This window comes from Schistocerca americana, chromosome X, assembly GCF_021461395.2.
Source record: "Schistocerca americana isolate TAMUIC-IGC-003095 chromosome X, iqSchAmer2.1, whole genome shotgun sequence".
Taxonomy (NCBI): domain Eukaryota; kingdom Metazoa; phylum Arthropoda; class Insecta; order Orthoptera; family Acrididae; genus Schistocerca; species Schistocerca americana.
In genome coordinates, this window is record NC_060130.1 from 375,033,074 (window position 1) to 375,060,926 (window position 27,853).

The 27,853-nt window shown below is 42.4% G+C and overlaps 1 protein-coding gene across 6 annotated transcripts in view; it reads right to left on the reverse strand.

The window, feature by feature from the left end:
* The window catches only part of LOC124555187, a 185,071-nt gene that overhangs the window by 117,426 nt on the left and 39,792 nt on the right, over positions 1 to 27,853 (reverse strand). The window contains exon 2 of one of the 6 annotated variants that reach the window (XM_047129028.1): positions 12,496 to 12,610. The exons of 4 other annotated variants lie outside the window; for them this stretch is intronic. In XM_047129028.1, coding sequence (XP_046984984.1) covers positions 12,496 to 12,513 — 18 coding nt within the window. In that variant the 5' untranslated portion in view covers positions 12,514 to 12,610. Of the gene's footprint in view, positions 1 to 12,495; positions 12,611 to 14,971; positions 15,116 to 27,853 lie in introns of all 6 variants that reach the window. One more of the 6 variants, XM_047129029.1, reaches the window with a different exon arrangement.

Consider the following 27,853-nt stretch of genomic DNA (forward strand, 5'->3'; position numbering starts at 1 on the left):
AATTTCCTGAAGGTGCTCTGTATATAGCTACTATTATAAAGGACCTATTATGAAATTCTATCTCTGTTGCACATGCTTCTACGTGCTGCTCTAAGCAAAATTTATTGATCTCAATATTCTTAAATGTAAAACTGGTTTTAACAAATGTGGGAACTCCTCCTTTCCCCATATTTTGTCTACAGAAGTAGGAGGCAACGTAAATTCCGTAAGATTTAACATATCTATACCAGTGGTCACATGATGTTCAGAGAGGCAGATTATATCAACTGGGTTCGATGACTCTCATTCATCAATGCACATAAGTAGTTCATTAATTTTACTTCTAAGCCCTCGAATATTTTGATGCACTAAAGAAATTTGGCATTTCACATTTACCGAGATGAAATAGGGTGGAAATAAAATTTCTGTTGTTTGCTGTAAATTTTTAACCAACAGCTGTGTTCACTGATCCAATGTGCCAGGATTATGCTGTCTGATTTCTTTATCAAACTGAAGGCTTCTTTCAATCTTTACTTCTCTCAGAACTTGACTTCGTTCTGTCCTACTTATCCTAAAAAAGGTGCTGCTCCAACACCTATGACCACTGGTATATTACCACTCATGGCAGTGCTTCCCCCCTTTACATTTACTTCTATTAGCCCAGCCAGTTTACCCTTCCCTTTCCCGTTGAGGTGTAGGCTATGTCTAGTATAATCCCACCTACTGAGAGAATCAACAGGAACCAAACCAATATGTGACCACGCACCCAACCCAAGCAGCCGTTCCAACTCCAAATTAACTCTCCTGACAGAAGAGTTTAAATGAGGTTGGTCATGGTGTCTCAGAACAGACACAAACTCAACACTGGTATGTCTCGTTGCTGATGCCATCTTTGCCAGGTCACACTCTATATTGTACCCAGTATCTCTGTCAATACTATTGCCCAGCCCACCCAGAATAACCACAGTGTCTTCCTTGGTAAAATTTTACAGAGTGAACCTAAATCCTCTGTCACCTGACCCAGACCAGCACTTGGTATAAAAAAATTTGTGCCTGGCATTCTGATCCTAACTGGTCCTACGAAAGTTGGCCTACACTTCTGGCATGTGAACTACCTAACAACAAAACTTTCTTGCTCTTTGCTGACTTCCCTACATTCTTGTTCAATTTTCTACTGAAAGTGTGTTGTGCCCTCTCTACACCTACCTCTGTCTGAGGCTCATCAGCTTCTAACTGAAGCAACAGGTCAAACTTATTCATGGCCATACACAGCCCTCAGAATTCATCATCTTACAAGAGTGCAGTCAGGACATCATTCTCAGATGGGACTTTTTGAAAGCTTCTCAGGCAATAATAGATTGTGGTCGCTCGAAGATTATGCTAGACGACATGAGATACTGTGGACAGGAAGATGAGCATCCGAGTTTGTGGAGACTATGTGTGCTGGATGAAGTGATCATTCCTGCAGTCAGCACTAGAAAGGTAACTGTCATGTGTCATGCCATGCATCAACCCATGGATCTTGTAGTGGAATGTAAGAGAAGCAGACCACTGACGAATAACTTGGTCATCCCAGCCTCTGTCGTCTTGTTTAAGAACGGAATCGGTGAATTGTGGATAGTTAAATGTCGCCGAGAACCGCAGATCCTTCCAAGACACACTGAGCCGTTAATTGAAGAGCAGCTGAGCATAATAGAAACCTCCCATGCCGAGCCTGTGGGCGAAATTAGCGCTACCACTATAAGACAAGATCTTCTAGCTCGAGTATCACCAGATCTCACTAAGGAACAACAAAAGAAGCTTCTTGCCATTCTTCAAGAGCTCTTTGAATGCTTCAATCCACAGGTGAAGAGCAAATTAGACAAAGCGGCGGTGAAGCACCGGATTAGCACTGGAGACCATCAACCGATAAGCCAGAGAGCATACCATGTGTCAGCAATGGAATGTCAAATAATTCGCGATGAGGTACAGAAAACGATGAAGAATGACATCATTCAGCCTTTGCAGAGCCCGTGGTCATCACCAGTGGTCCTTGTCAGGAAGAAGGGTGGCAGTTGGCGCTTCTGTGTTGATTACAGGAAGCTTAATAAGATAACTAAGAAGGACGTTTACCCTCTTTCACGAATTGACAATACTCTAGATTGTCTGAAGGGGGCTAAGTTTTTCTCAACCATGGACATGTACTCAGGGTACTGGCAGATCAAAGTAGATGAGGCTGATTGTGACAAAACTGCATTCATCACCCCTGAGGGCTTGTATGAGGTTAAGGTAATGCCGTTTGGTTTGTGTAATGCACCAGTAACTTTTGAACAGATGATGGATAATCTTCTAAGGCACCTGTAGTGGATGATGTGTCTTTGTTATCCAGAGACATTTGATGAACATATAAAAATACTGAGGGCGGTTCTTAAGTATCTCCAACAAGGCGGACTGAAACTTAATCCAAGAAAGTGTCTCTTTGGAGCAAAAGAAATCAAAATACTTGGACGCCTTGTGTTAAACAAAGCTGTGTGGTGAGACCCAGAAAAGGTGAGATCTATAACGGAATTTCCTATTCCTAAAAGTATTAGAGATGTGAGAAGCTTCCTCGGATTATGTTCTTATTACCATCATTTTAACAAAGACTTTTTTTATCAAAGCCGGGCCACTCCAAGAGTTGTTAAAAGCTGATGCTAAATTTATCTGTGGTGGTGCTCAACAAGACTCTTTTGATGTGTTGCAAAAAGCCCTGATGACTGACCCTGTACTTGGTCTGTATGATGAGAGAGCACCTACAGAACTACACACAGATGCCAGCGGGTATGGCACCGGTGCTGTTCTAGTGCAAATTTCGAATGGAAAAGAGAAGGTTATAGCCTATGCTTCTAGGACACTTACAAAAGCCGAGAGAAACTACTCAGCTACAGAAAGAGAATGTCTTGCTGTGATCTGGGCCATGTGCAAATTTCGACAGTATCTCTATGGAAGGCCATTCACAGTTGTTACAGACCATCATTCACTTTGTTGGTTGACAGGTCTCAAGGATCCAACAGGACGACTCGCCAGGTGGGCACTACGTCTTCAAGAGTATGACATTACCAGTATAAAAGTGGAAGAAAACACCAAGATGCTGACTGTCTCTCAAGAAACCCTGTGCAAAGACCATCCAGACTTTGATGAAGATAGTGACTGTCTCGCTGGACTCCAGGATCTCTCTGCTGAGCAGAAGTACGCCAAGATATCTCAAATTATGCTTACCTTAAATCGGTCAGAGGATGTGAAAGGACAATCAATTTAAGGTAGTTAATGGATTACTTTGCAAGAAAAATTTTGATCCGCTTGGAAAGAGGTGGCTACCAGTGATTCCTAAACACATGCGCTTAGATGTTCTACAGAAATTCCATGACACACCTGAGTCTGGGCATTTAGGATTTATTAAGACATAAGATAGAATCTGCAAGAGATTTTTTTGGCCAGGTTTATTTAGGAGTGTCCATCATTATGTGTCGCACTGTCAAGAGTGCCAAAGGAGAAAGGCAGTTCCTCAGAAACCACCTGGCCGACTCATACCAATTCCACCAGCCGAAACGCCTTTCCAGCGTGTTGGGATTGACCTCCTCGGACGATTTCCAATGTCTGCTAGTGGCAATAGATGGCTTATTGTCTGCACAGATTATCTGACCTGCTATGCCATTACAAAAGCCGTGAAAACAGCCGAAGCATCCGAGGTAGCCAAATTCATCGTGGAAGACATTGTATTAAAACACGGAGCCCCAAGGTCGTTAATTACGGGTCTGGGGAAAGTTTTTCAATCGAATCTTGTGACAGAGATAAACTGTCGGTGCAATGTAACTCATCACATGATGACTCCTACCATCCGCAAACTAATGGGCTTACTGAACGCCTTAATAAGACCTTGGCTGACATGCTATCAATGTTCGTCAATGTTGAGCAGAGCAACTGGGATGAGGTGCTACCTTTCGTGACGTTTGCCTACAACACTGCCAAACAAGACACCACAGGATTTACACCATTTTTCCTGGTGCATGGGCGTGAGGTGACTACAATGATGACACTGTGTTTCCGTTACATCCCGATGAAGTGGACGACGACTACATCGGCCAGGTGTTAACCGGAGCTGAGGAAGCTCGGCAGTTAGCTCGACTCCACATGCTGCAGGCTCAAGAAAATGATCGCTGAAGGTATTACGCGAGTCACTGCCCTGTTGTCTACCAGCTTGGTGATGTTACTTATGAAGTTGAAGATTTCGACCCCGACACAAGAAAGATCAGAGATACGATCCACTTTCTTCGAATGAAGCCCTATAAGGATCCTGCAACCCAGGGTAAATTCAAAGCTCCAGCGACAGGCAACAAGTGGAAAGTGATGAAGAGCGTAGCAGCAAAAGAAGTTCTAAGAAGATGACTGCCAGTGCGAGAATCAGTCATCGGGAGTCCAAGCATGCAGGACCGATGACTCATTCCCGGACTAGAAGGATGTAACACCGAGGCGCTGTTCCCTTAAGGAGGGAGCAATGTCATGGAAGAAGGTGAGTAGCACTGTGGTCTAGTGGTTAGGTTCAGTCCGCTGTTAGCAGCGGTGGGGCAAGGTCGTCGTGCCTGTGTCCCCCTGTTAGCGTACCGCGTGCTCGAGTGTTTAGTCCTCACCTTCCGCTGCGGCGAGTGTCACGCGCCCGTGTCTCGGTAGTGCCATGGCGCACTCGTACCGCGAGTCCACAATTAAGATCACATTTCAAGCGGACTACGCAAGATCTCAAGCACTTGACATTGAACGTTTCATCCGGGAAGAACTTCATATTGCACCTCAAGACATCATTGGGATCCACTTTTCTATAACACAAAGTGTCGTCTACATAAAACTGATCAATGAACAGGCGTGCACTGATGTTGTGTGCCGACACACTCATGGACTTAAATTTAAGCATCCTGATGGTCACATAGAAACTATCACGATCGACCACACTGGATTAGGCCTTTGCACTCTGAGGGTCTTTGAGCTGCCATTCGAAGTCCCGCCAGATGTTGTGATGACACCTTTCAAACCATACGGCAACGTGCTAAGCCACTTGGCTGAAAAATGACAAATGTTTGAGACGTACCCCGCCTTAAACGGAGTGCGACAAATTAAGATTGAACTGACGAAGCATGTGCCATCCTATTTAGTAATTGGCGGCTTCAGAGCCATTGTCATGTACGACAAACAACCGTGTACTTACGGCGGCTGTGGCCAGGAAGGACATGTCCGATCGGCCTGCATTCAGCGCCGACTGACTCAGACACTGGTTGGTGAAGTTCCATCCCTGGTGACGCCTACTTCACTCCCCATCACGTATGCAGCGGCTGCAACCGCAACAGCTATTCCTGCCCTGGACTGTAACACCATATTGCAGTCAGTGGTCGATGACAGTGTGGCGGACAGCATATCCCCCTCTACGACGTCATCGGCAGACTTGCCTCAAGACGGCGATAAATTGTGCCACCAAGACGAGCCTAAAGAGAAGATGGAAGTAGAAACGGAAATTGTCCCGACTTCTGCCTTCCTACCAATGGAGACCCGCACTCTGACACAGAAAAACAAATCCGGAAACAACGGTACCCTCAAAAACGCAAGAAATGGCGCCATACGCCATCTGATGATTGCCTGCTTCAGGTGTGTGACCCGGCCGAACATGCAGCATCGGACGACACTCAGGACTCAACCACAACTCACCCTTCCCATCACGATGCTACGGCAGATACAATTTCTGAGCCTCGGTCTGACAACATCACTTCTGCTACTGAACATGCGCACAAGCGCTCTACTGACAGCACTAATCAACAGTTACCAATTCTTGGGCGGATGATGTCGAGGATGATCCACAGCACCAGGAGGATGCCGAAGGCAGAGATGCTTCCTCAGCTGTACCCAGCAGCGACCAACCAGTGACTATGGCTGTATCGTCAGCCTCTGTGGGGCCGCCCCTGCTGCCCACACCTGGCCTCCTAAACAACCCAGTTGCCGTCCTGGCTGACCAAAAATACCGTCTAGCGACTATTAACATCAACAACATACATGCTCAGCATAAACTAGCAATGCTACAGGATCTGCTCAACACAGCAGATATCGACATTGTGCTCCTTCAAGAGGTGTATGTTGCAGACTTCAAGGAACCCTATGGCTACAAGACTTGGGTCTCACATGCGTCTGCCAATGGCAGTGGTGTGGCGATCCTCCGCCGCGAAGGTATATCCGCAGAAGTCGTCGAGTATCTCCCTGATGCCAGAGGCTTGGCTCTTACTATCCAAGGAGTCAAACTTATTAACATCTATGCACCGTCAGGATCTGGTCAGCGTCGCGAACGATACACCTTTTTCGCTCATAAAATCACGCCCCTCTTTATGGGCTGTCAGGACGCCTTGATAATCGGAGGGGACTTCACTGTAGCCAAGCACCTAAGCACCACATCATTCTCCCTGCGCAGAACTTGCGACAATTATAAATAATCTTCAATTGGTGGACTCGTGGGAACATGTTTGTGGCGATTGGCCCGGATTTACTCACTACACCAGCCATTCCTCCAGCCACATCGACCGCATTTACATCTCGCACTCCATAGCTGTGGGAACAAGAGCTGCCGAAGTTTGGCCCACAGCTTTTTCTGACCACGAGGCCTACATCTGCGATACTACCCTCGGCCGCCAGAAGGTATGGCACAGCTGTGGTCCTTGGAAGTTTAATGTCGCCCACCTAGCTTCTCAGGAATGCCGCCGCCTTATAGAGAACACGTGGGACTCATAGCCGCCGGCATGGCACCTACTGGTCTACACTGTCGTGGTGGTTACTCTGCGCCAAAACAGCCCTCCGGAAGACCTTGATAGGCTACAGCCGAGATGTTGCAGCATGGAAGAGACATACCATGGACTTTTACTACAGCATCTTAAGGGAATGTACAACACTGGCGTACTCACCTGCATGGCAGGTGACGGTGAACCGTGCCAAGGCACAGGATCATCAGATTAACACGTTTCCACCTTGAGGGTGCGATAGTCAGAGCGCGCACTAAAAGACAGAGCAGCCGAGGAGGAACCGTCCATGTACCACATCATTGCAGAACGCCAACGCCGACGCAGGACACTGATCCAAGCTATCACGACGAAAGACGGACGACGCCTCGATACCCAGTGTGACATAGGAAACGCCCTTAATGCTCACTACACTAGGCTGTACTTGGAACATCGACATCCCCTAGAGGTGATCGCCAAAGTCTCTCAACTCACTTATGGTACGATCTCTCCGACAGCGGCAGCGGATTTGACTGCAGATGTAACGGAAGAGGAAATCATTGAAGTAATACAGGCTGGGGCTGCTCATAAGTCCCCGGGACCCGATGGCCTTCCTCTGGAATGTTAACGGACATATCAACAATTGCTGGCACCAGCATGGACTGATATTTGCCACGATCTTATGTCTCCCACGACGCAGATCCCTGGGGCTTTCCTAGAAGGACTGATTGTGCCTATACACAAACCACGAGGCGGATCCAGGGTCAGTGACTATCGGCCCTTGACCTTACTCAACAGTGACTTGAAGATTTTCACCCGGCTTCTGGCAGCACGCCTAAAGCGATCGGTACGATGTGTTGTGTTGCAGGACCAGGCATCGTTAGGTGGTGACCATAATATTCGCACTGCACTGTGCCAATATCGAGATATAATCGCGCTAGCCAAAGCTCACCAACTGCCAGGAGTTTTGGCCTCGCTCAACTTTAGCCAGACCTTTGACAGAGTTGACCACACATTTTTGATGGAGGTACTGCGACACATGGGGTATCCGGACATCATAGTTAAGGTACTGATGCGTCTCCTACGCGGCTCGACGTCCAAGGTGTTATATAATGGCCGTCTCATGCCACCGATACAGATCCAGCGATCGGTGCAACAAGGCTGCCCTCTTTCGGCGATATTGTACGCCCTCCGACAATGCCTGACTGGGATGTCCCCTGGTGGACACACTTTTTGCTGCACTGCCTATGCGGATGATCTGGTATTCCTTCTTCGCAGTAATGACGATGTTCGTGCAGCACTGGCGTGAGTGGCGACCTACGGTGCGGCATCGGGGAGCCATCTCAATCTCCACAAATCACACGCCCTGTCTATAGGCAGAGGTCTACCCGACGAGAGCGTCGCACCGCTACGAATCAGTGACACAATCTGCTGCCTTGGCATTGAATTCACATCTGACATGAAGCGTTCAGCAGCCCTTAACTACAGGCGTTTATTGAATCAGATGAGAGCAGGAATAAGTGACCACCATCTTAGACGTCTCGACCTCCTGCAACGGACACTATATGCTAACGTCTATTTGGCGTCACGTGTCCCCCATTTTGCACAGATACTCCCGATACCACCTACCCTGGCTCATCGCATGTTGGCGGTTTTGGGATCCTTTGTTAATACAGGCATGTTATTTAAGATTCATTACGAGTCCCTAACCCTCCCGAGGAGCAGAGGGGGTTTAGGCCTTTGTCATGTTCAGAACAAAGCGAAGGCCCTGTTCGTCAGCTGTCACCTGCAACGGTGGCGACGAAGTCCGACGTGCCTCACAAGTCTCTTACTGGAAGCCTTATGACCAATCTCACTCGCACCCCCTGTGATGATATCGGACATCCCAGCACCTTTCTTCTACATTAGCCAATTCTTCCTTGAATTAAACTACATCCGCACCGCACTACTACCCACACCCTTGATGACGAGGGCGATATATGCTGCCATGCAAATGAACAGGACGCCAAATGTGATTGAAAGCAAATACCCCACTACAAAGTGGCGCGCTGTGTGGCAGGCAGTGAATGCCACCACCCTTGATACTGACGTGCAATCTGCATGGTATGTCACTGTTAACCGGAAACAGTTGTGCCAGTCCCGCCTCAATCACATCCACCTCGCTGATTCACCCTTGTGTGCCACATGCCAAGTGATTGACATGGATGAGCATTGTTTTGAATGCAGGTCGGCAAAGGACGTTCTGTTTTTGGTGCGTCAGATATTGGCTTTTCTCACACGCATGACTCCCGACAGGATAACTACCCTATCACTTCTTTTCCCTGATGAGATGTATTTCCTAAGAGCAAAAACAAACACTGTGACGTGGATCAGCTGCCACGCTGTTCACTACCTATTCGGTAATGGTGAAAAGACAGTACCCGATTTTTGGTATTACCTCAATGAACGACATTGTGCGATCATCAAGAACCCTAAATATAGGCAATATTTTTCTAATTTTCTTTGGAGCGCTTTCCATAATCCGCCTCGCAGCTGGATTATCGACGACATGAGAAAATAACCATAGCACCTCTTCCCAGTTACTTTTTTTTATGAGATTGAACAAACAACGGAAACAACACAGCAACGAGACGACAGCCATCAAAAAATTTGCAGCGGGCTATAGCATGGAGCATCCTTTGTCGTAAGGGGACGACTTCCTATTATTCTGTTTATGTAGCCAAAGAGGAACGGCCTTCCTTTTATCCATTTGTATAAAAATAAAAAAAAGCAGAAAAACAAACCTTCCAAAATCCTTGTTCCTTTTTTTTTCATTTTTGTTAAAAAAGTGGCTAGGATAGTTGGGGGGAGGGGGGGGGGGGGGAAGAAGTGGTTATGATACTAAACTGTTGCATGAAGGGTTGTGAGTTCAAAACTCACCTCGATTGTACAATTTTAATTTCTATATTCAGTTCGAGTTCATTCTAGAAGTATCCGCAAATGTCAAGAATTATTGTACTGGAATGTTCTGTAGCTGTATATATACTGTATGTGTTCTGGCTGGAGGCAGTTCACTCCGCGCTCTTGTATGAGTAAGTGCTGAATAAACCTTCGTTAAGTGAAATTAGTGTTCGTCATTCAGCTAATTACACCTTCTTCTAGATGACATTATTATCTATTACTGAACAAGTGTTAATCTGAAAGTGACTCTGTGTAACAGGACTCCATATAACTGTTGGATATAATGAATCTGGCAATAAACGACACTGATTTACTGTCTATAAATTAATATCTTCTTTAAAATCAGTAAAAACTGGGCTCTTGAAGAATCATAACTCAAAATGTATTTGACGATGAGCTAAGCCACAAGTTTCTTCGAATAATCCGGATGAGTATTCTTGTTATTGTTTTCTAGCATATGCAACAACCACCTTCAGAACATCTATTCTACAGTGGCATTTCCCAACATTTACTTATATACATTTACAAATCTAGTTGTTCAAAAAAAGAAATGTTTATATTAAAATTACTCTTTTATTGGACAGTAGGGACAGTACTGTACAGTTTGGAAATGGAAATGAGGCAGCCCACACTGCCAGACTTGCTACCTTTTGGCTCGCAACCAACTGGTAGGACTAAATACTTTGCTTTCGAGTCTAAAAGAAGTAATAACAGGATCAATACTAATAATGATAACTATGGCAAGAAAAGGGACAAGCACTGGAAAAATAATAAAAAAATGTTCGATACATGGAACGTGCAGGCAATAACACATGTAGATGAGCAACTGGATGATAACGTGGGAGGGAGGGGGGGGGGGAGTGCGTGTGAAGACAACAGTCATATCAGAACCCAAATGTAAACTGAAAGGCACAAAGGATAAAAACAACTACGTTCAGACACTCAATAGAGTCAACAGAAATATCAAAGCACAAGCAGGAGTTATGATCATGGTACACAAATCAATAAAACCAAAAATAAATCACTACACATTTTGGAATGAACACATTGCAGAAGTAAGACTAAAAGTGCAACAAGGCTTCCTGACAGTCATAGGCGTATATGCCCCAGAACAGCGTCTAAATGAAGATACTGATAAGATGTATACAAAACATAAGAAATCCTCTATCTACCTTTTTTTAATCGGTGATTTCAATACGAGATTTGGTGACACACAAATAGAGAACAAAACAAGACCATACAGAGAACACGTAAAATATAGCAAAGGACAAAAACTGATTGATACAGCCATTTATAACAAACTCTTCACATGCAACACATATTCCCACACAAGGACTTGCACTAATACATTATACATCTGGTATCACAGACTACATGGCAACTGTGACGCTTGACCCAAGAGTCCTTAGGGCCAAAAGAATTGAATCAGACCATCATCTTTTGGTAGGTAAAACCAGATTTTCACCCCAACTGTTGAATGAAAACACAAAGAGAAGAGATCCACGTAAGTCAAACCCTCTGCACTATAGAGTTGAGCTCTTAAAAGATCAAGTGTCAAATATGTGTATCAGAGAAGATGATGAGAAATTGAGAATTAGTATGAATTAGAGGAAACTGTTGAATTAGAATAAGAAAATCTGGCCAAAATTTTGAAAGAAGCAGCAAACAAGAGCATATGAATGAAGAAACGTTTCAGGTAGGAAACAAGGATTTTGAGTTTGGGAAGAGGATACCAAGACAGAGATAGATACAACAGAACTGCTTATTATAAGCAATATCTGGTAACAAAAAAAGCAGAACATTTTACTAAATATAAAAGGAAAAGTGGAATAACTATACGAGAAACTAGAAAAAGGAACAGAGATGTAACAAGATTGACACTCTCAACATTCAAAATCAGTAAGAAATTAAACAGAAAATTAAGATGTGACTCTAGACATTCAAGTGGTAAAAAAAGACACCTGGCTAAAATATTTTCAAGAGCTACATACCCAGAATCAAACCAGAGATCAATCAGAGGAAATATACCTCACAGGCAGTAACATACCAAATGAAATCCACCACAAAGAGTAAGAATTGGTGTTGAAATCCAGTGACAGTAGCTGATCTCCTGATGATGGCATTAATATGGAACTTTTTTAATTCAGTGACAGGACATTCAAGTAACAATAGCTGAAATTTACGAAGAGAATCTGGAGAGGAAAAACTCTACCATAAAAATGCAGAGAGTAACTGTCATCCCAATCCATAAAGAACAGAGATGTCAGGGACTGCAGTAACTACAGAGAATAACCTTATTCAATACTAGTTATAAAAATTTACTCCTGCATCATAAAATGAAAATTACAAACATTCTGTGAAAAACTCTTGGGAGAAGAACAGAATGGATTCTGAAAAGACACATCATGCATAGGTGGCTACTTCACACTCAAGATTTATAATGGAAAAATGGAAAGAATTCAGTCTGAAACACAACTGCCATATACTGATTTTAAGAAAGCTTTCAATACAGTTGACAGAAGAATACTTTGGAAAATCCTGGTAGAAAGTAACACCCAACATACATCATAAAAGCAATTCAGAACACATACAAACAAAATGTGATTGCACACAATAACAAAAAAGTACAACTTTCAGATCTCCCTCAACAAAACCAAAGTTATGGTCTTCCTCTGGAAAGACACAAGAGGACCAAAATTCCAGTAGAAAGCACTGATCTTGAGCAAATATCAACATTCGAATATCTAAGGTACAACCCCAGCAACATTCAAGAAAGTGATAAGCAAAACAAAATCACAAACTTCACAAAACTCACAGGATTAATGAACAGCATCTTCAGATCATCTCTTGTTCAATGACACACCACAGTCAACCATACAACACCCTGGCCGAACCTAGCCTCTTGTACAGCAGAGCGAAGCTTGGAGAGTCTGTAGAGATCACAAACAGAGACTGATGAGTACTGAGATGCAGTTCAAGAGAAGAACAGCTTGTTACACACTATGGGACAGGGAAAGATCTATGGACATCCTTACTGATTTCAAAGTTAAATAAAATCTCAACACACTACAGAACTTCTTGGAAAGATTATGTACTATGAATATAGACTGATTGGATCCCCAAAAAGTTATCAAATAACAACCCAAAGGAAAAAGAGATGTAAGCTCAGCAAAGAGATGGATTGACATTACACGAGGGGGAGATGGAAAATAAGTTTCCCCTGTCAACTGTGGTCAGAGTTGTGTGTGAAAGGAAAAAAAAGAGAATGAGACATTAAAGATAAGACATATCTTTATTTTTCTACATAATTTCCAAGTACATTGAGACATTTGTCATACCGCTTTATAAGCTTCAAAAAGTCTTCCAGGAAAAAATCAGGGCGCTGCATATGGAAGAAGTGTTGAACGGCTTGTTTGATGTCAGCATTGCTGCCAAAGCACCTTCCACCGACAGTCTTCTTCAAAGAAGGAAACAGATGGAAGTCACTTGGTGCGAGATCCAGACTGTAAGGTGGATGGTGTAGGTAGTCCCAACCAAGAGTTGCGTTGACGTCACCCTGTGTGGTCCTGCATTGTCATCCAACAGCAGAACAACAGATCTGAGAAGGTCAGGCCGCTTTTTCAAAATCGCCTCTTTCAATTTCGACAGAGTGGCACAGTACCGTGCAGCATTGATGGTTGCATCCTCCAGAAAGTCCAGCAGCAAAACTCCTTTGGCGTCCCAGAAAATGGCAAGTAGCACTTTACCTGCAGATGGAGTGCTTTTGAACTTCTTTCGGACAAGTGATGATGGATGTTTCCACTCCATGGATGTGGCCTTCGATTCGGGTGTGTAATGGTGGACCCACGTTTCATCCCCGTCACAATCCAAAACAGAAGGTCACTGCCAGATTCATTGTAACACATGAGCTGTTCCAGCTGAATGCCATGCGTTGTTCCATGTGTGTCGGGGTCAGTTGGTGGGGTACCCATTGTGCTGACACCTTCCGGTATTGAAGAATGTCGTGGATGATCTTGTGACCTCTGCTGCTACTCCATTGATGGTGATACGCCGGTTCGCTTTAATCATGTCATTCACCTTCCCGACATTTGCATCTGCAGTGGCCATGCGCATCCATCCAGGTCTTGGTATGTCCTGCACTTGCTGACATCCGCCACTGAATTGCTGGCACCATCTCCTAACCATTTGCCTTGATATCATACTTGACCCATACACCTCAACAAGATGTTTGTGAATTTCTGTGCCTGATACTCCACGTGCCCATTCATAACGGATAACAGCTCTCATTTCCGCCTTTGACCACGACTCAAAAACGCACCTTCTCTCCCCAGCTCCGAGAAACGACAGAGCAGATGGCCTCCGCTTTGTGCAGGCACTGCGACAGGGCCATCTGCTTGATCGCAGTTGACCTCTGCCCAGTGGTGTATCGGTGTCTTGCACGTGCATGTTCACCAGCCGTATCGTCTTTCACCCATATCACACAACTCTGCCCACAGACGACAGGGGAAACTATTTTCCAACTCTCTCTCGTAGTATGCCACTTGGCCTAATACTGGATAACAACAACATGAAGAAGAAGATACAGGAAAATCACAGAATACTGAGAACTGGATGGTTGAATCAGGATTTGAATCTTATTCCTGCCAAATGAACCAATATGGTAACTCACTCAGTCACTTACAGCTACAGTTTTGTACTCTAACTTGGGATAAACATTAAAAAAACAACATAAAAGACATACACATTTATCCCTGAGAATGCAGGAAAATCAGAATATTAAAGCTATTCTGTAAGATACTTCTGTTCATGGCAATAAACAGTAATAATTTATGTGAGTGACTTACTTCCAACAAGATCGTTATGGGCATACCAGCTATAAAAGCATTAACTTAAGTGATGAAAGTGATAAAAAGACAAAGGTTAAATTTTCACAAAAGTCTCTCTCTCTCTTAACTTATATTTTTCTGCCTATAAAGCAACTTGCCATTCATCACACCAAATAGAAATTTTATCTACATCATCTTTTATCCTTCTACCGTACTCACTGATGACACCTTCCCGTACACCACAGCATCATCAGCAAACAACTGCAAATTGCTGCCCATCCTGTCAGTCAGGTCATTTATGTATATAGAAAATAAGAACAGTCCTATCACTCTTCCCTTTGGTACTCCTGATGATATCCTTGTCTCTGAGAAACACTAACCGTTGAGGACAACATACTGGGTTCTATTACTTAATAAGTCTTTGAGCCACTTAGATATCTGGGAACCTATTACGTACGCTCGTACCTTCATTAACAGTCTACACTGGGGTACCGTGCCAAATGCTTTCCAGAAATCTAGGAATGTGGTATCTTCCTGTTACCATTCATCCACGCCAGAAAAGGGCAAGCTGAGTTTCACAAGAGTGATGCTTTCTAAATCCATGTTAATCTGTGAACAGAAGTTCTTTTGTCAAGGAAATTTATTGTATTAGAATCAAGAATAGGTTCAAGAGTTCTGCAGCAAATCGATGTTAAGGATATTGGTCTGTTATTTTGCAGGTCTGTTGTTTTACCCTTCTTATACATAGGAGTCAACTACATTTTTTTCCAGTCACTTGAACTTTGTGCTTGGTGAGAGATTCATGATAAATGAAAGCTAAGTAATGGGCCAGTGCCATAGAGTACTCTCTGTAAAAGCGAACTGGGATGCCATCTGAACATGGTGACTTATTTGTTTTCAAATCCTTCAGTTGCTTCTGTACACAAGGGATGCCTTTTACTATGTCCTCTGTACAACTGTACATTTGTGCGATCCTCCTGCATGAAATATTTCTTAAATGCAATATTTAAAACTTCGGCTTTCCTTTTGCTGTCCTCTATTGCCACCCACACTGGTCAGAGAGTGACTGGATAGAAGCTTTCCAACCACTTAGAAATTTCATGTAAGGCTATTATTTTCTTGGGTTCTCGGAGAGGTCCTTTGTTAGGGTATGATGGTGATAGTTGCCGTACTCTTTGCGCATTTATATTTTTATAGATACACGAATTTCTATAAACTTTTTCCTGTCATTGCAAAAATCCCAACAGTGCTGAAACCAGACATACAGGAAGAAAACAATTACATATATGTCAAACATAATACAGTGGTTAAATCACATCCTCAAGTATAAACCATTACAAACAGTTGGGAATAAATGACAGGTAAGTGCAACATGTCAAAATAAGAAACTTCAGCATGATTAAATCATACAGACTGGTATAAAACAATTACATGAAAACCAGTCAAAATAGTGGTAAAATCACAGTGTCAGGTATAAAACCATTACATAGAATTGGACATAAATTAAAGGTAATGAACAAATATTAGAGATACTTCTGCCTTTGAGCTCATGGTAACAATGCCCTATATTTACAACAAGGAGCATATATTCACACAAATCGCAAATTATCATACAGTTTCTGTTTCTTTCCCATTGTGGTTTCAATACTGCTGGGGTTTCTTATCTTGCCATATTGTACTAAGCTGTGTGTTAAAAAAAAAAGGCTATGGATCTATTTGTTGGTGTTTCAAAAACTTGTTTTTGTATTGCTAGTATCATCAAGGTGTTCAAAATTTGTTTCATCGGCATGTTGAGTATAGCCATGGTATGATAAGGTACAGATACCTTTTTGCACATTAAATATCTTCTTGTAAAGATTTTTGTTGTATTTGAAATATGTATTCCTGTACCTTCTACACTACAATGTCTTTATTAGGTGAATGAAGCTCAGCCCTGCACTAATTTACAAGATGTGTTCAATTGGAGTTTATAAAGCATGTCGCTGTTGTAATTAATGTTGTCGCATAGCTTAGTGGTATGTACAAGCTGTCATCAGTTAACATTGTATTGTGGTAGTGTTTGTGTAATGTACAAAGCACTATTTGGTTTCTGTTTTTTAGGATTATTCAATAATGAACATAGACTCTAAACTAGTCATCAAGTAACTAAGAAAGGTAATATTGCTGTTTGGGTGGTGCTCTGCAGTTTATTGCACACTTCTGTAATAGTAGCCATCATTACTATGTTGATATAATGATCACTAAATCCTGTCTCTGTACAGACACTGTCGATCCGGTCAGGCCTGATTGTAGCTACAGTGCCTAAAATTTTTCCAATGCACATGGGCTCTTGAACAAGCTGCTTAAGACAGTTTTTTAAAAGCGTGTTCTAAAGTGCTTCACAAGACTGCAAGTCTGTACCACCTGTAATGATTCCATAGATATCCCAGTTTATACTTGGTGGGTTCTACATCTACATCTACATCTACGTATATATTCCGCTAGCCACCAAGCAGTGTTTGGCAGAGGGTACAATTCGCGCCAAAGTCATATTTACCCCCCTCTGTTCCACTCGCGGATCGCATGAAGGAAAAACGACTGTCTTAATGCCTCAGTATGAGCTCTAATTTCCCTTATCTTCGAATGGTGATCATTGTGTGATTTGTAAGTTGATGGTAATAATATATGCTCTACATCCTTGGCAAAGACTGGATTTCGGAATTTAGTGAGCAGCCCCACCCGTTTAGCGCGTCGTGTGTCTCACTTCAAACTTTCACTAACATTTGTAACACTTTCGCGATGGCTAAATCTGCCAGTCACAAATCTTGCCGCTCTTCTTTGGACCTTCTCAATCTCTTGAATCAGACCCAACTGGTAAGGGTCCCATACAGACAAACAATACTCTAAGACTGGATGAACTCATGTATTGTAAGCAATTTCCTTTGTTGAAGGACGGCATCGCTTCAGGATTCTACAAATAAACCGCAATATAGAGTTCGCCTTGCCCGTTACTTGTGTAATCTGATCATTCTATTTGAGATCATTTCGAATAGTCACACCCAGATACTTGACGGATGCTACTGCTTCCAAAGACTGAGCGTTTATTTTGTACTTGTACATCAATGGGGATTTTCGCCTTGTCGTATGCAGTAGGTTACACTTACTAATATTGAGAGATAACTGCAAGTCATTGCACCACACATTTATTTTCTGCAAATCCTCATTGATTTGTTCACAACTTTCATGTGATACTACTTTCTTGTAGACTACAGCGTCATCGGCAGTCTAATGCCGCTGTCAATACCATCAACCATCTCCAACTAATACTGGACGATCAGAGTATTTCTGCGCTACTGAGCAGAGGCATGGTGAAATTGGGTGCCCAGTTAAAGCATCTAATAATAAACTTGAGTTCACCTAGATTTGATACGTGCATCCAGGTAACTTCAGTCAGACTCAATTTTGACCTTGATAGGCACAATATTTTTGTCAACTGCAATGAACGCTACAACTCCTATTGCATGTAATCTGTATTTCTGATATATGTTCCATGGCCCACTAAATGTTTCACAGGTTCGTACTTTGGGTTTCAGTCAGCTCTCAGTTCCATGAATAATCCGAGTGTGAAAGGCAGTAAATTCAGGAATTTTGTTACAAATACATCAACAACTCACTCTTAAAATTTTGAGAGTCGAAGTGTCTACTTTGTATATGGGATTTGCCTCTCTGCGTACTGATTGGTGAGCATTCATATCAGAGGATCTTGAACTATTGCCTAGACTTTTAAACCCCCCCCCCCCCCCCCCGTGCACCCTAAAAATAATCTGGTACCTGACCAGCTGCTTCCTTTGTGTAGTGCAGTCCTGAACTACCAAGCTGAGTCCTAGAATTCTTCTACCCATAATGCAAGTCCAGAAATCTGTAGTCAAGACCATCACAGAGTCAACGGAGCCTTTCTTTGAGATCCTCCACTCAGCTCCAAACCAAAAGACTGTGATTAATTCTGGAAATGAAGCTGCAAATTGTGAGGTTTCCTTACAGCCTGTGAGCATGCCCAGCAGTCTTCACCACTTCCACCAGCTGCCCGTATGAACTGAGGATGTCCTCAGAATCCAAGCAATAGACTTCACTGGTGTTGACATGAGCCAAAACTTGCAGATGACTGCACCCAGCTTGATAGCTGCAGGCAGGACCTCCTCCACATCTTAGATGAGATGCCCCAGCAGACATACTGAGCACACATTCAATTTCTTTCAGGCCCTCAATGTTATTTCTCTACGGAGCTCCATAATGTGTCTAATGTAGGAGCTCCCAATAACTAGCTAACCCCCTCCCGGTGTACATGCTCAGACCTTGCTGAAGGGGCGGCCACCTGTCCACTCACAGGGTGAATGGGTGACGCCTGATGGGCAGCCTCCACACTAACACACCACAACGAGCGACACAAATGTGTTACCATCCACCACTCACCTTGTGGTGAGGGTAGATCCATCACATCAGGTACACTGCAAGGTGCCTTAGTAGCAGAGCCCATGGGCAAAACAGGTGACAAACAGTGTCCCATACAACACACCATATTGTCTGCCATTGTTACACCCTAAGGCAAGTGTCCAAAAGAGTCTTCAGCTGTTCACGAACTGTGGCCTGTTCCTCCTGCATCCGCATACAGCATTCACACATGCCATCCATTCCTAATATTACTAACTTAAGAATTAACTACAAAAGCCTACGCAAAAAGCTAAATATGTAACTTGCTACCCTGCTGACATGCCAACATTAGAACCTGATGCCTTCCTGAGTTGTGTAGCTGGCAGTTCAAAAAGGAATAACAGTTGCATTACAGATTGCACATATCTATACTTTATAGTTAGTAAAGCTCAAGATTACACCTCTTAAACACAAAACACCTGCACAGAATTTAATAACTGAAGCAAGAAAAACACAGGAAAAGGTAAATATGGAACTGGCTGTTCTACTGGCAGCAGATGGAAACTAACTACTGTAGTCTGAAATGATGGTTGCAGGCTCCAAAACAAACAAATTACAAATGCCACCTATGCTTTACAGTTACAGTATAGGTATGCAGATGAAAACATCATTAGGTAAGTTGACAGGAAGGGGGGGGGGGGGGGTGGAGGGGATTTACAAGACTAACAAGTGATAAAGAGAAAGTTCAAGAGACGGTCCATCTGAAGATAGTGACATCAGCTACAAATTTGATCTAGTTATGATAGCATGTACAAGTGATGAAACAGAGGCACTGAAAGCAATATTAATGACACATATGATAAATAATTTAAAGAGAGATAAAAGTATATGGATCGGGCCGGTATGCAGGTCAGAGGACAGATGGGATCCTCCAGGCCTTATCTTTGCTGAGAAACATCTCCTCCCCCTCCCCCATCGATCTGATGCAGCACTAAGGCAGTAACACAAGAAATAATGTCTTATAGGTCAGGAGATTTGCAACAGTAAACGTGAGAAAGCTGAAAATTAAATCAACATAAACAGGACTGACAATAGTAAAATAAATTGAGAGAAATAATCACATTAGTTGGTGGGCGAGCACAGCTGATCGTCCACTGAGGCTCAGTATGCAGCAGGGGACATCTCTTACACAACTGTCCCACCTCCAATTCATTTTGGACCAAGTGTTACAGATGGGAATAGAACACTCTCTCTCAGAGGATGCATAAAAACCAGTTCAACTGCTCTTTTGTCATCAGCTAGTATCAAGGATAAGGAATTCTTAAGGTCTTGCTTTCATTGCAGTACTGTATGAAGGGACACTGATAAAAAGTAACATAGCATGTGGCAGAATAAAGGGCTAACTGCAGCTAAAAGCAACTAAAACAAAGTAAAAGAGGGATGGTCACAGTAGCTGGCAGAGCAGGCAGGGTTAAGAGCCCCTTACACCCAGCACGTGGCGGGAGACACTCAAACCCCAATCACCCAGTCCTTGCCTCGAAAGCAGTTTAAAATGTCATATCTGAGAAAAAAAGACCACAATCAAGGCTGAAACAAAGAACCAGTTCACCTGTCGTATGTTGTCTGCCAGTATTAGAGGTAAGGAGACCACGCCCAGCGCACAGCGCAAGACGACGACATTATACAAGAATGTGAGCTACTGGTTGTAAAGCCCCGTGGATGTGGATGAGGTGGCTCATTATATAAGCTAAAACTACCAGTTAATTTGGTACGATCAATTCAGAGGCAACATAGAGCGGTGGATTCCTTTCAGGGGGAAGAGGAGGAGGAGCACCATAGTTTCCTTGATAATATGGAGTTTATTGGAGGGTGGCAATAGCTCACCAGATGTTGTTCTATCTCCGAGTGGCTAGAGGTCTTATTTACACCAACAAATCTGCTTCTGGAAATGTCAGAGTGAATGTTCTGTAACCTTACAGTCAGCTAGTTACTCCCCAGGGTATCCATACGACCTGGAAACCTGAGAAATACAAATGGGCAGATAATACTACTAAGGTCAGAGATATTAGATTAGATGTACTTTCCATTCCAATTGATCCACAGTGAGGTGATCCTCCGGGATGTGCAGCACATCAGAAAACAAGAATACACAATAAATATTTACAAAATAAGAACAGATATGCTAATGTACCTTCCACAGATCCCAAATAAAATGGCCCTTGTGGAAGTGGAATCAGTCAAAAAAATCTTAAGTTATTCATCAATGGACTAGAAGGAGTTGGTCACTAATAAATCCTTTAGATTCTTCTCAAACTGCACTTTATTATTAGTTAAACTTTTTATGGCTCCTGGCGTGCTATCGGAAATGTGTATTGCTGAATACTGGACACTTTTCTGAACCAAAGTAAGTGACTTTAAATCTTTGTGAAAGTTATTCTTATTTCTAGCACTGAATCTATGAACTGAGCTGTGGCATTATAGAATGAAAGTAAGCATAGCATGCTAGCTTTTTTGTTTTTACATCACCAGCTGTAATCTCTAGAATTTAGCACTTTCAACATCTTCTAACTGTTTGGCATCATATTTTACACATATACTGGCAGCAAATCTTTTAAAAGCTCTGAAGTTCAAGGTATAGTAACAGAGGATTAGGTAGGAACCATTTATTAATGTCCATGAAAAGTCTATCGGCCGACCTTTCCACAGCTACATTTGATTTGCTATTTATTGTAATGATTTATCATCTGCAAACGAACCTTGGGGGAAACCACATGTTACTGGTTCCCAATTGGATGATACCTGATAGCTTAATACGTGTCTCTTTCCTATTGACACCCTTTGTTTTTCTTTAGAGGTATAGGATTTGAACCATTTTGCATCATTTCCTGTTACACCACAATACTCTAATTTACTTAAAAGAATATTGTGATTTAAACAATCAAATGCCTTTGACAGATTACAAAATATATCAGTAGCCTGTAATTTACTGTCTAATGAATTAAGTACATTCTCACTGTATGTGTAGATAGCCTTCTCAGTATCAGAATGCTTTAGGAATCCAAATTGTGACTTGGATATTATTTTATTTGTGGTTGGGTGGTTAAAAAGAATCTATCTAAAATTTTTGAGAATATGAGCAAAAGTGAAATTGGACAGCAGTTTGATGGTATTTCTTTATCTCCTTTCTCATACAAAGGCTTAACTTCTGCATATTTCAACTGTTCAGGAAATGTTCCATTGATAAATGACTGGTTACACAAATACCTTGAAATGTCACTACACTCAGAGGCACACAGTTTAATCAACTTTGTTGCTATATTATCACAGCCACTACAATTGTTTGATTTTATGGTGGACATTACTTCTACTGGTGTTGTGAGGGTAATACATTACCGCAGTTATTTGTACTGACAGGTTTGACATAGTCCATGGCAGCATCTACTGAACCTGACAACCCCATCCTTTCAGTAACAGTTGTGAAATGCTTACTGGAAAGTACTGCGACACTGCACACATCTGCTACCCATTTACCATTTACTCTTAATGTTATGTGCTCCTCTTCGTCTCTGGTTCTACAAGTCTCTTCCTGCACTATATTCTATATTGCCTTTACTTTGTTATCTGATGTGACTATTCTTTTTGACAATGCATTTGCTCTGATGTCCACATTACTATCTTCAATATTTTGCAATATGTTTTGTAATGATCTATAGCATTTACTTCAGAGCTGTTTCTGACTGACAGATACCGTTCCTTTCTGTCTTGCGGGGATACCTTTCTTGCTTGAGTAATCCATAGCTTTTTTATAGACCTTGGTCTAATCTGGGTTTGTTTTGGGGGGAAAACAGTTTTCAGATAAGTTAGGGGCATTTTATTAACAAAAGTGTGGTATTTCTCATTTATGCTATGAGCATTGTACACGTCACTCCAATTCATGTCTTTGAGAAGTTTCCTGAAACAATCATTTTTTGGCTTAATGACTACCCTCTTGAACTCAGCTTTAGAAGATTTTATATCCTTATTAGTATTAACATTTAACAAAAGGAACTGCATATCGTGGTCTGAGGGACAACTTATTATTAATTTTGTTACATAATTTTGTTCATTACATATTTCTATAAAATATTATCAATGATCCTCTTTGAGCCCTTAGCTACTGTAGTTGGAGAGAACATCGTGACCAGCACAATTCACAGGGTGACGAGAGTAACATCGATCAACAGCCTGAAGAATTCTCACAGAGTCACTACACATTAAGACACATTTGAGGAAGGTCTGTTTAGTAAAATGTAGGGCTCTGTTAATGGTTATCAGCTCCACCATAAAAAACTACACAGTGGCAATAAATGTTGTTCCTGATTTGCGTGAGATGTACAGACATATCCAGTCCTATCCATGGTTTTAGAGCCACGGATGTAAATGACACTAGCACTACAATACTCTTGAAGTACCGAGAGACAGAAATGCAGGAAGGTCATGGGGCCAACTGAAACTTTAAGTCCTTGAAATATATTGGTCGTAATTAGAGGTCTGGTTGTTAACCAAGGAGTAGTGTGTGAGACTATACAGGGAGCACATTCTAATGAGGAACGGTGTCGGGGTCGAGTTGGTTAAGTCGGATGATGTACAGCAATTGTGTAACTGGGCACACACACACTCATACCGTCAAAGCACACAAGCAGTGCTCTTGCTCACATGCCATAGTTCTCTCGCCAGGCTGCACACTTCTCCCACTGCCACACCATACTGTCTAGGCGTGTGGAGGGCGAAGGGGTGGAAACTGTGAAATCACTGCATTTAAATGGCATTGCAGTCGCACAGCATATGACATGATTTCATATTTCTCAACAACATAGATCACAAACAAAGAAAATCTGCACTATTATTAAATCATTTTTGACACACTGAAGACATATTATAATTTTTATCTGATACAAATTGTAGGCATACAGACAGATGCAGAAAATTTCACAGATTTTTACACTCAGGTTGCCATGTAATCTGACTTATTTAGTTTCATAATCAAAAACAGCCTGTCGCACACAGATGTTGATCAAAATATTTATCACGTTTGCAACCTCATTATGGAGACATGGAAACTCTTCCAGCCAAAAACAACATAGACCTCCTGAACAATTTTAATGTGTCAGAATTTGCCTTTTAAATTTGAATTATATTGCAGATCAATCACTGCCATCCACACATGCACAGAGGCTTTCAGTTGAAACAGCAAATGGTCTTGGAAACAGCTTGAAAACATATGTAAGATTAGCAGTATCCTCAGAAAGCTTAGAAAAGTATCCTTGTAATTCAAGGCCACAACAAATTCTTCAAAATTTGAATTTTCTTTAACAGCAGTGAGCTTCGGGAAATTGAGAGTGCTTTTTGTCAGAATTTGTCCCTTTCACAATGGGATTTTCTTTTTAAGTTCATCCCCATCAAATCAGAAATAAGTTGCTTTTCACCTTGCAATGTCTTACTGGGTAGTGTTCACTCAGGTCCACTTAAAATACGAGTTCTGAAATCCATTCCGGATGGTCTAAGTTTTGTTCCTCCTCTCCTTTTCCCTTCATAAATTCAACAATAGAGTTTTAAATCAAAAAATCATCCCAGGCATGGGTCCTGACTAGACTAATGTACTCTGTAGTAATATATAGTCTCCATAGTCTGCAGTCAATTCTATCACAGACTTTTGCAACTGACACTGGAATAATGTGTGCAACATCAGAAAATTTACTATTTGTACCACCAATTTCTTCATGTGCTCCACACCTGCAAATTTAGCATAAACTGCTTCTTCATTAGTGAACTCTGAATTCTGTCTGTTGATCATTGTAATTTTTTGCTCTTTGTCAACTAAATCTTTATAACTTCTTTCTGAATGGTAATGTAATGTCGTTCTACAACAAATTTGTTCTACCCGCACATTATGCATCTGTATATTGCATAATAGATATTGGGAATTCTTATCCTTCTCTTCTGTCATTACCATTCATTTTTAAAGGTCTGTGATGATAGATCACTAGATTGCCTCTTTTTGTGCAAACAGCCACCATACCTGTGAACTTCTTTGTACCACAAACAAACAGTGAAGGGTGAAAAGTGCTGGTACCACAATTCTGCCAAACTGAAGAAAGTCATGCTGGCCGAAAAATGCTGCACCGCAATGCTAAATGAAATGTCATGCTGTACGGAGTACTTCCAAAACGTACGGAGCGAAGCTACGACAGGTGAAGCCTCAGTCCGCACATCGTGCTCGCGTGCAGTGTGACACACTGTGGTTGACCCTGGTCTAAGGTATTTGTCTGGAAAAAACCAGTGGCCAGTCTTAGTCCACAGTGATATACTGGATCCAATAATTTCAATGTGGAAGGGGCCGCTGAAACATAAACCTGACTAAATATGGAGTAAAGTAGCACGGTCTGAACCCCAGTAGGTGTGGGCAAGTAAGTGGAGTGCATTTAGCTCTCACATGCAGCTAATCTTCAATTGACAAACACACAGGGCATCCTTGTCAGCTTTTTATCAAAAAAGAGTCCCAAAAAAATAAGGGATTGCACAACAATGCACAAGTTGGGGGGTTGTTTGGGGAAGGAGACCACACAGCGAGGTCATCGGTCTCATCAGATCAGGGAAAGATGGGGAAGGAAGTCGGCCCTGCCCTTTCAGAGGAACCATCCCGGCATTTGCCTGGAGTGATTTAGGGAAATCACGGAAAACCTAAATCAGGATGGCCGGACGGGGGATTGAACCGTCGTCCTCCCGAATGCGAGTCCAGTGTCTAACCACTGCGCCACCTCGCTCGGTAATGCACAAGTGCTTGGTACTTAAGTCGAGTTCTGGGTCAGGATGAACCATGTTATGACTGATACACAACTCCATATTCACGAGAAAAAATTGGAACCCATGGGAAAGGATCCACACAGAGGCCCTTCAGATGGCTCTTTGGAGCTGGCATTCAGCCAAGGTTACAGGTTGGGAGCTATACAAAAAGCAAAAAGCATGGACATTGAGTGTAGGGGTAACCAGTGGTCTGATGGAGATCACTATCTCACTGATGGTGAGAAGGACAGAACCTTGATGAATACGGTTCTCTTGGATCCGTGGGGAAATGTGTGATGAACCACCTACAACTCAAAATAACCAGGAGTTATTGGATTAAAGTAGCCATCTCAAGCTTTAAGTCCCTGCCCAGAAGCATATAAATGTTACAAATGGTGTCACTAGGGTTGTTTGCACATGAATTGCTGTTGCTTCCAATGTAGTACACTCACAGATAACATCTGTCCATATCAGTGTACAGATCCCTCCAGAATCTCTATCGGAAGCAGTACGATTCCAACAGAATGCACAGTAGCCTCAAAGTGCTGGAGAATGGTCATCAGCAAAATGCATTTCTTGAAGAGCAACACAGATTGCAGAATAGATGGACAGTGACTGATACAGTTCTGGTAGGTGATAGCAATATTCTCTGTAGTTCCACCGAATTAGCACATTAAGGGTGTCCTGGTATAACATGAAGGGGGTCAAGAGAGCAGGTCGCACCTCTGGATCACTACCTGTCACCAGTGAGGGTGGAACAACATCGACAAATGTTGGTTCAGAGAACAATAGTGTGGAGGAATTTGGCACTTCTAGGATCAATGAGGTAGCATTCTTGCAAGATTTCTTCTTTTTTTCTCTCTCTCTTTAGCTGCTTTATACAGTCAGGGCTCTTGTGATGGCTTATCCGCTGTGGGAGTATGAACTGTAGAGAAGTGGACATCACTGGGAGCTGCAGTTCAGTCCGCGACTCCCTCAGCCAATGGCTGGTGAAAGGTGTGACTGCTCCATAGATTTTTGGGGAGAGGGTTCCTTAAAGGGAGGACATTATGACTACTATACACAACTAGCTAGCTGAGGTATGCACAGTGTGGTGTAGAATCACAGATGAAGGTAGTTTGCTGGATTGCATTCATGCACTTCCCTCCTGTAAACTGAAGGTTGAGCAGTTGATTCCCCACCCAGTCTAGCTCACTACATCACAAGAAGCAACTAAAGTGTGTTTCATAAACTTATATGGACCCTCCGCGGTGCACTCTATGAATTACTGGCGAAGTAGTGTGCAGACTTGCCCGGGGAGTGTTTATTTCGAACAAAATGCATTAAAACTACATACAGTGCACATATGAGTTACTAATAACATAACCCAAGTAATGCAAGTGAATCTCTGCACACTGTTCTACACTGCTTCTATTTTCTTGGTCATCTTGTACGGCAGCTGCAGTGTTCTTCCTGGAAAAGGAACTCCCCCATCATGAGTGCTGCTCACTTTTCAGTTAGTTCTGCAGTTGTTAAGTGAGCTATTATGGGCAGAAAAGGGTGATCTGTCCACCACAATGAAGAGCCTATTCCACGTGTAACATGCTCTCAATATGTATTCGATTTATTCGACAATGTTGATTTCATTGTCTCCACAATCAATGGCTGGAAAACTTTTTGCAGCTTGAAGGTAGCAAATGCTTTACCCCAGCCTCAGCTCTCCCAAAATCTGAAGAGGCACAGAGGCTTAAACTGTCTCCCTCTGCAACAGAAATTGGTTACCAATGTGTTATAGAACTTCAGGTATTTCAACATCTATCAAGCAGTGCATTCAACAGGTTACCATTCTAGACTTGGACATGATCAGTATCATTCCATCGGACATATTTACGCCCATCTTGGAAGATATACTGTGGCTTTATCCTGTGAAGTAAGCACTACAAGTGCCAGCAATTCCTAAACAGAAAATATTTTTTTCAGTCTATCAGTAACACAATTAAGGGTGAGAGAAGTGCAGTAACTTTCCATTTATTCACCATCAAGTGACTAAAACACAATTACAGGGCTTTACAATACATTGTCGGTGACAGACAGCTGCCAAGATGCCACGTTTACAAATTCAACCCCTTTCCCAACAAC